This window comes from Nerophis lumbriciformis, linkage group LG05 (assembly GCF_033978685.3).
Source record: "Nerophis lumbriciformis linkage group LG05, RoL_Nlum_v2.1, whole genome shotgun sequence".
Taxonomy (NCBI): domain Eukaryota; kingdom Metazoa; phylum Chordata; class Actinopteri; order Syngnathiformes; family Syngnathidae; genus Nerophis; species Nerophis lumbriciformis.
Genome location: NC_084552.2, coordinates 53,667,707 through 53,677,832, shown reverse-complemented (window position 1 = coordinate 53,677,832; position 10,126 = coordinate 53,667,707). Strand labels below are relative to the sequence as shown.

Here is a 10,126-nt window from a genome sequence, read left to right as displayed (position 1 = left end):
GAGGAGGACGCTAAGCAGAACACACATGTGCGCGCGCACGCACACACAACTCGGTCCAGCGAGGCGGCTCGGAAAGTTCTACCTGGTCAGCTGACCCACCACTTTGAGCAGTGTCTTGTTCTCTTGTTTCAGCTGCTCGTTCTCGTCCTCGATATCGTCCAGATCCTGCAAAAAGGTCTTAGTGAGAAAACGTGCACTCCATTAACTTTGTAGGCTATGACAACAAAAAAAAATCTGCGGGCTATAGAGCGTTTTCTATTCGGGCTCCAGTACTATGGAATGCTCTCCCGGTAACAGTTAGAGATGCTACCTCAGTAGAAGCATTTCAGTCCCATATTAAAACTCATTTGTATACTCTAGCCTTTAAATAGACCCCTTTTTTAGACCAGTTGATCTGCCGTTTCTTTTCTTTTCTCCTCAGCTCCCCTCTCCCTTGAGGAGGGGGAGACACACAGGTCCGGTGGCCATGAATGAAGTGCTGGCTGTCCAGAGTCGGGACCCGGGGTGGACCGCTCGCCTGTGCATCGGTTGGGGACATCTCTGCGCTGCTGACCCGTCTCCGCTCGGGATGGTTTCCTGCTGGCCCCACTATGGACTGGACTCTCACTATTATGTTAGATCAATATCATATTTCTTGTTCTTTGACAAGAACAAGAACGTTTGATCATATTACGCCTATACTGGCTCACCTGCACTGGCTTCCTGTGCACTTAAGATGTGACTTTAAGGTTTTACTACTTACGTATAAAATACTACACGGTCTAGCTCCGTCCTATCTTGTCGATTGCATTGTACCATATGTCCCGGCAAGAAATCTGCGTTCAAAGAACTCCGGCTTATTAGTGATTCCCAGAGCCCAAAAAAAGTCTGCGGGCTATAGAGCGTTTTCTATTCGGGCTCCAGTACTATGGAATGCCCTCCCGGTAACAATTAGAGATGCTACGTCAGTAGAAGCATTTAAGTCCCATCTTAAAACTCATTTGTATACTCTAGCCTTTAAATAGCCCCCCTGTTAGACCAGTTGATCTGCCGTTTCTTTTCTTTTCTCCTCTGCTCCCCTTTTCCTTGAGGGGGGGGGGGGGCACAGGTCCGGTGGCCATGGATGAAGTGCTGGCTGTCCAGAGTCGGGACCCGGGGTGGACCGCTCGCCTGTGCATCGGCAGGGAACATCTCTGCGCTGCTGACCCGTCTCCGCTCGGGATGGTGTCCTGCTGGCCCCACTATGGACTGGACTCTTACTATTATGTTGGATCCACTATGGACTGGACTCTCACAATATTATGTCAGACCCACTCGACATCCATTGCTTTCGGTCTCCCCTAGAGGGGGGGGGTTACCCACATATGCGGTCCTCTCCAAGGTTTCTCATAGTCATTCACATCGACGTCCCACTGGGGTGAGTTTTTCCTTGCCCGTATGTGGGCTTTGTACCGAGGATGTCGTTGTGGCTTGTGCAGCCCTTTGAGACACTTGTGATTTAGGGCTGTATAAATAAAGATTGATTGATTGATTGAGATCCACTATGGACTGGACTTTCACAATATTATGTCAGACCCAATCGACATCCATTGCATCCGGTCTCCCCTGGGGGGGGGGGTCACCCACATATGCGGTCCTCTCTAAGGTTTCTCATAGTCATTCACATCGACGTCCCACTGGGTTGTGAATTTTTCCTTGCCCTTTTGTGGGCTTTGTACCGCGGATCTCGTTGTGGCTTGTGCAGCCCTTTGAGACACTTGTGATTTAGGGCTATATAAATAAACATTGATTGATTGATTGATTGATTGATTGATTGATTACTGTATTTTAGATACACACACAAAAAAAAAAAAAATTTTACTAATAATTTAATGAATTCACACCAAATGTTTAATATTTGCAAAGCGGTAGAAAATGGATAGATGGATGGATTTACATTCAAAAATATTGAAATATATTATGCCAGACTAGAAAACCTCACGCTCAAAATAAAAAAAATCTAATTTTACACATATGTATATATTTTTATTTGCAAGTCTTCAAAATCAAATTATTTAATTATATTTGAGGAAACCTGGGAAACCTCACTCCATTAACTTAGCATGCTAAATAACACACATTAAAATAAATCAATAATAAAAAAAAATAATTTTACGTGTCAGTAGTTTTATTCACATGTATTCCAATTCAGGCAAGACTGGGGAACCTCACGCCATTTACTGTATGCATTATTACAAAACATAAAAATAATAGATATAATAAAATATCAATAAATATATTCAGTTTTAAGTTGAAAACTCACACTATTAACTAAGATTTATACTAAATCAGTGATTCTCAAACTATGGTAAGTGTACTACCAGTGGTACGTGGGCTCCATCTAGTGGTCCACTAATTAAAGCCCAGTGTTTTATTTTCCTATATTCTTACAGTGTTGCTGTTCAAAAAGTGTGTAATGTTACACTGGCCAAAAATATTAAATATATGTGTTGAATAAAACCTCTGTCTTGTTTTTATTTAATATTTAGGCCGACTATGCTACTGTATTTTAATGTTGGTCATTATGGTGGCACTTGGGAGAACCAAGCTTTTTCTGAGGTGGTACTTGATGAAAAAAGTTTGAGCACCACTGACCTAAATGAAATACTGTACTGTAACGTATTATTTTCGGGTCTCCCTATGTCTAGCATTAAAAAATAACAGTTGGTACAAAATGCAGCTGCTAGACTTTTGACAAGAACAAGAAAGTTTGATCATATTACGCCTATACTGGCTCACCTGCACTGGCTTCCTGTGCACTTAAGATGTGACTTTAAGGTTTTACTACTTACGTATAAAATACTACACGGTCTAGCTCCGTCCTATCTTGTCGATTGCATTGTACCATATGTCCCGGCAAGAAATCTGCGTTCAAAGAACTCCGGCTTATTAGTGATTCCCAAAGCCCAAAAAAAGTCTGCGGGCTATAGAGCGTTTTCTATTCGGGCTCCAGTACTATGGAATGCCCTCCCGGTAACAATTAGAGATGCTACCTCAGTAGAAGCATTTAAGTCCCATCTTAAAACTCATTTGTATACTCTAGCCTTTAAATAGCCCCCCTGTTAGACCAGTTGATCTGCCGTTTCTTTTCTTTTCTCCTCTGCTCCCCTTTTCCTTGAGGGGGGGGGGGGGGGGGGGGGGGGCACAGGTCCGGTGGCCATGGATGAAGTGCTGGCTGTCCAGAGTCGGGCCCCGGGGTGGACCGCTCGCCTGTGCATCGGCAGGGAACATCTCTGCGCTGCTGACCCGTCTCCGCTCGGGATGGTGTCCTGCTGGCCCCACTATGGACTGGACTCTTACTATTATGTTGGATCCACTATGGACTGGACTCTCACAATATTATGTCAGACCCACTCGACATCCATTGCTTTCGGTCTCCCCTAGAGGGGGGGGGGTTACCCACATATGCGGTCCTCTCCAAGGTTTCTCATAGTCATTCACATCGACGTCCCACTGGGGTGAGTTTTTCCTTGCCCGTATGTGGGCTTTGTACCGAGGATGTCGTTGTGGCTTGTGCAGCCCTTTGAGACACTTGTGATTTAGGGCTATATAAATAAAGATTGATTGATTGATTGATTGATACATATACTTTATTAATATTAATGCACCATAAAAACATCTTTGTTTTGTATTCCCTGAGTTCTAAGCGAGCACAGCAATGTGGAAAATTTACCCACATATGCTGTCCTCTCTAAGGTTTCTCATAGTCATTCACATCGACGTCCCACTGGGTTGTGAGTTTTTCCTTGCCCTTATGTGGGCTTAGTACCGCGGATCTCGTTGTGGCTTGTGCAGCCCTTTGAGACACTTGTGATTTAGGGCTATATAAATAAACATTGATTGATTGATTGATTGATTACTGTATTTTAGATACACACACAAAAAAAAAAAAATTTTACTAATAATTTAATGAATTCACACCAAATGTTTAATATTTGCAAAGCGGTAGAAAATGGATAGATGGATGGATTTACATTCAAAAATATTGAAATATATTATGCCAGACTAGAAAACCTCATGCTCAAAATAAAAAAAATCTAATTTTACACATATGTATATATTTTTATTTGCAAGTCTTCAAAATCAAATTATTTAATTATATTTGAGGAAACCTGGGAAACCTCACTCCATTAACTTAGCATGCTAAATAACACACATTAAAATAAATCAATAATAAAAAATAATAATTTTACGTGTCAGTAGTTTTATTCACATGTATTCCAATTCAGGCAAGACTGGGGAACCTCACGCCATTTACTGTATGCATTATTACAAAACATAAAAATAATAGATATAATAAAATATCAATAAATATATTCAGTTTTAAGTTGAAAACTCACACTATTAACTAAGATTTATACTAAATCAGTGATTCTCAAACTATGGTAAGTGTACTACCAGTGGTACGTGGGCTCCATCTAGTGGTACACAAAAAAATCCACTAATTAAAGCACAGTGTTTTATTTTCCTATATTCTTACAGTGTTGCTGTTCAAACTGTGTGTAATGTTACACTGGCCAAAAATATTAAATATATGTGTTGAATAAAACCTCTGCCTTGTTTTTATTTAATATTTAGGCCGACTATGCTACTGTATTTTAATGTTGGTCATTATGGTGGCACTTGGGAGAACCAAGCTTTTTCTGAGGTGATACTTGATGAAAAAAGTTTGAGCACCACTGACCTAAATGAAATACATATACTTTATTAATATTAATGCACCATAAAAACATCTTTGTTTTGTATTCCCCTGAGTTCTAAGCGAGCACAGTAATGTGGAAAATTTAATAGCTTAATTTCCCCAGACATTAAGTGTTTATACAAGTTTAGTTTGGGGTATGTTGTTTCTTAACGGTCAAAGACAATGTCTCTTGTACTCATGTTATCATTTAAGCTAGCTGGCAGGCTCAAATCAGTCCGTGAGTTTATCACATGTTTTATTTTAAAAAGTAATACTAACCATTGGGAGTTTTACCGCAGTTATCACTATTACCGTTTATCTTTACATTCATGGTCTTCTGGAATTAACACAAGAAAATGCATGTTGTAAGAAGTTTTTAGGAAATGTATAAAAATTTTATATTTCCTTAATTAACAACAAATGTCATTAAAAAATGTCAGCAGACACTAAAACACATCAATTGAATTAGTTTTTATCAGCCCCTTAAGTCATCAAGCAGCTCTAAAATTATAAAATTTTAGTTTGCTGAATAGACAATGTGACTAAGGTTAATTTTTGACGGTCCAAATATGTTGACTTTCACACGTAGACGCAGGATTACCTATCCATCGTCTGTCTTTGCAGCGCAATCACATCTTTTCTCACAGCCGTGTGCATAACTTTGTCAGTTAGCACATACTTTTCATTGCGTGTGCTGAATGATTATATTTGCACCTTCTCCTCTTAGTACTGTGGGCGTTCTGATGATCAGCATATATTCTGCATATTCATGAAGACTGAGAGGCTACATGTATTGCGCTGCTTATTTTGTTTACTAAAGAGAAGCAATCTACTGCCTAGATCAGCTGTGTGATATCAAGTTTGCATGTGTTTTAGTACACGCAACTCTTAAGTGGATCAGGCCCTAAATGGTTCTGGACAAGGGGCGCCCCCTGCTGGTTGTAACTTGTTCATGTAACTTGCTGTTGTGCTGTGCTTTTAGGTTTCAAATTCCAAAAGTGCAAGATTGAGATTTAATCAGATTCTGCACCATACTTCTCAGCGACGGCGGCATTAGTACGTTTTATCGTTCGCGGGGTCAGCTTGAGGAACCCTTTGAGCTGGATTGTACTCACCCTGTTGAGCAGGTCGATCTCCTCCTTGAGCTTGTTGATGAGGTCGTCTTTGTCCTGGTGGGTCTTCAGCAGCCTGGCGCTCTCCTGGCGCTCTCTGGTCAGCTCCTGCAACCAAGAAGAAGTAAGTGGAAGACGTGTGACGCTGACTTTATTTTCACGCTTTAGAGCAGGAAGTCTTCCTATCAGGTGACCTTACATCTGTTTCCATGGCAACCCGCTCTCTCACTGTCTATATTTATTAAAAAAAAGAGGTCTTGCGAATGATGATGATGATGGTTGTGGCAGCTTTGATGTGGGTTCAATGGACCCTGTGGTCTAACAAGTCTAAGCTTTGATGAAAAGCGACTGGACCATCAGGAGGATTCTCATCATCAGGAAGCTGCTGACGACCTCCGACATCCTCAACCTACGTCAGTGCCGCCCGAAGCTCTTTTTCTACTTGTTGCTAGCATTTTGCAAAAAGAGGATAATTTCATTATGAATGCGATATTGGTTAGATATTGTGTCAGCTACAACACAAAGTCTCCTGGGGCCTCATATATTAAGAATCAGAATCAGAATCAGCTTTATTGTCATTACGCAAGGTAACGAGATTGAGGCCATTCCATACAGTGCGATGTGTGCATGCTAGAAAAACAATGTGCAAATATATAAAAATATAAAAAATGTAGAAGTGCAATGAATATGGTGTGAAATGAATATATACCTGAAAAAAACCAAAACAAAAACAGGGTGGTTGGTGGAATGGGTTATTGCACCGAAGAGAAGGCAGTTATGAGGGACAATGGGGCAGTCCGTTCAGGATGGTTATGGCCCTGGGGAAGAAGCTGTTCTTTAGCCTGTTTGTTTTGGTTTTAAGCATGCGTACGCACTTTTTTACTGCAAAGTTGAGATGTATCAAGACTGAACTTGACACCGAAATGTGCGGTGCCTCAAGCCTGGCGTAAGCACATTTCAACAGGCTGTGGATACTTTGACAAAACACACAGAAGTGGCCATTCGGGTTTTGCCAACATTTAATTTCAACAAGGTAAAGTCGAGGCAAGGACACAAAATTCCCTTTTTCGCCAAAGCATTTAATGCTTCATATTTATATTAATATTTGTGAGGATGTCTATTAATTTATCTATGCGGTCATTTTGCCACCTATTGCTGTGACTCCAGCCCAGCTTTATGTCCAGTTGGGTGGACAGCGGCCACAAATGGCACCGGAGACGGTGGAGGAATGGCCCAACTTGTGTCACGTATGGCTGCAACTGCAAAAAGCACTCCTGAGTTGGAAAAATAAATTGAATAATCAAACAAGAGTCAAAGTCTTGTATATACTTTTTAATATGTTGGCATGTTCAAATTTAAAAGATTGCAAACCAAATATTACGCAATTTTCACTTGATTGTCCGTGAGCAGGCTACTATACTAGCACATTTTGTTGTAAATTACACAAATTATATTTATGCTGGGGGTAATCAGAGTCACCCACCTTTTCTAAAGCACTACTTTATCTCCGCTCCCTTTGCCTGTTTTGGCCACATCCATCTTCTTCTTCACCTTCTTCCTGATGTCCGACCATTTCCGTTTTATTTCAGCATGTGTGCGGTTCTCGCAGCCCACAGAATTGATAGGCTCGCACACACTATCCCACTCACTCATCTTTCGTTCGATCGAAACACGAGAAAGAAGCACCTCCTATGGACTCCTATTGAATTCCGATTAGACGGAGTGTGCGAATCTCAGGCACATGGCTAATTTCAAATTGATTTGGGTATTTATGAGAGGGGCACACAAACATCTGCGATCAATTCCACGTTAATAGGGATGCACAGCAACACAAAATTGTGCTTGGATTAGCGCGTGTGCACATCTGATTTTTTCTTTTTTGCTGGAACATACGCACATTTTTTATAGGAAATCCATGCAACTCTTAATTAATGAAGCCCCTGGTCTACGTGAACCACTATCATACTGACCCATAAGGCATCTGTAAGGACACTTTTCACAAGTTTGTTGTGCTATTATTGTATGAGTTTGTTTTTGAAAGTGGGCATGCAAAAGGCAGCAAAACGTTGGTCTACCTTCTCCAGCTCCTCCAACCTCTTCTCCAGACTTCCCGGCGCCGTGTCCCGACAGTGGCGATGCCAGCTGATGGCGCCTAGCTCCTCGTCGCTGTATGACCAACAGACACACACACAATCACAGAGCATGAGTACACCTGCTGCTTCAAAGTGAGTTTATTCACAACAGGCATGAATCATGCACCAAACTCCGGTGGGATGACACATGCTGAAAAGAACAGGTGGGGCTTTCAATTAGGCGGGCATTATCAACGACCGCCTGCCTTTTTTCCACTTTGATGCAAAAAGAAATTTACATATTAGGAATGGGCTTCATAATGATGGAGCGTGCGTAACCGTTTGTGCAGCTAGAGAACAAATGGAATGCTATTTCCTGCTGCTGCTGCTACTGGAAGGCACGAACATTCATTAAGGACACACTGGATACAAAAAAAATATAATACTCCGACAATGACGTTACAAGAACATAGTCACATTCATAAAAATGTAGCATAGAAAATAAATCAACATTTCCGATGAAACAGTTTCATATTTTGAAGGAAAGAAGTTTTCAAAAAGCAGGTTATTATAGGGGGAAAACAATATTTATAATGCTACAGTATATATATATATATATATCTATCTATAGTATTATTTTGGAGAAAAAAAATATGATCAAAATGTTTTGTTTAATAAAAAATATATTTTCCCCTCAAAAATATAAAAACAAAATTGTGAAAAATGTATAAATTTTTTTAAAAACTTAGATTTTTTGGAAAAAAAATTTAAGAACAAATATTTTCATTTTCTAAACCAAATATATGTAATTTTGGGGGGGGGAAATAAATTACTTTTTTCTATGCTTCTTTTTCAAATGAGTGACTGACTTAATTTTGTAATTTTGTTAGCATATTTAATGAAATATTGTCTTTTCAGTATGTCCCAAATACTCTTTTGTAGGATGGGAATCTCAGTTTTTTTAACAAAGTATATAATGTAATTTTTTTTGTACTATATTTTTGTTAAAAAAAAAGTATACATTTCTGAAAAAGCTTAAAATATTTTTGGAATAACTTCAAAAAAAGGTTGTAGAGTTTTTAATCTTTTTTTTTTTTAAATAAACAAAACATTTTTGGTCAAATTCATTACTTTTTTCTATGCAACTTTATAAAAATTAATATTCTACTTTTTAAAAATCTATATGCGACTTCATTCTTGTAACTTGTAACTAATTCTTTAATATAATGAATTAAATATTTCTTCGGCCAGCTCAGATTTTCAGGAAAAACTTTTTTGAAAGATAATACTATAATTTTCTTTATATAGGTCTGTATTTTTGTGAAAAATTTATACATTTTTGAAAAAGTTTGAAATTATTTTGGGGAAAACTTTTCAAGTAAAATGTAGATTTTTAATTTTTTTTTAAAAACTAACAAACATTTTTGGTCAAAAACATTACATTTTTCTCTATCCTACTTTTAAAAAAGTAATGTGATTTCACTCTTGTAACTTTGTTCACAGAGTATAATTTTTGAATATTGTCTTTGTAATGTGTCCCAAATACTCTCTCTTTTACCGTTAACCGTTTAGAAAAAACTTGTGTGTGTGTGTGTGTGTATATATATATATATATATATATATATATATACACACACATATATACATACATACATATATATACATACACATATATATATATATATATATATATATATATATACACATACATACATACATATACGGTACATATATATATACACACACACACACACACACACACACACACACACAGGACTGTCTCAGAAAATTAGAATATTGTTATAAAGTCCTTTATTTTCTGTAATGCAACTAAAAACATGAAAATGTCATACATTCTGGATTCATTACACATCAACTGAAATAGCAAGCCTTTTATTATTTTAATATTGCTGATTATGGCATACAGCTTAAGAAAACTCAAAAACCCTATCTCAAAAAATTAGAATATTTCCTCAGACCAAGTAAAAAAAAAAAAGATTTATTACAGCAAAACAAAATCAAACATTTGAAAATGTCAATTAATGCACTCAGTACTTGGTTGGGATTCCTTTTGCATGGATTACTGCATCAATGCAGCGTGGCATGGAGGCAATCAGCCTGTGGCATTGCTCAGATGTTATGGATGCCCAGGATGCTTCAATAGCGGCCTTTAGCTCATTTGCATTATTGGGTCTGGTGTCTTTCAGCTTCTTTTTCACAATACCCCACAAATTCTCTATGGG

General features: G+C 38.5%; 1 protein-coding gene across 1 annotated transcript in view; it reads right to left on the bottom strand.

Annotated features, from left to right (window-relative positions):
* Positions 1-10,126, bottom strand: part of pawr (PRKC, apoptosis, WT1, regulator) — a 53,752-nt gene that overhangs the window by 516 nt on the left and 43,110 nt on the right. The window contains exons 5-7 of the mRNA XM_061959645.2: positions 7,887-7,977; positions 5,815-5,919; positions 1-165 (exon numbers count right to left, since the gene is read on the bottom strand). The exon at positions 1-165 is cut by the window's left edge and continues 516 nt beyond it. Coding sequence (XP_061815629.1) covers positions 79-165; positions 5,815-5,919; positions 7,887-7,977 — 283 coding nt within the window. The 3' untranslated portion in view covers positions 1-78. The remainder of the gene's footprint in view (positions 166-5,814; positions 5,920-7,886; positions 7,978-10,126) is intronic.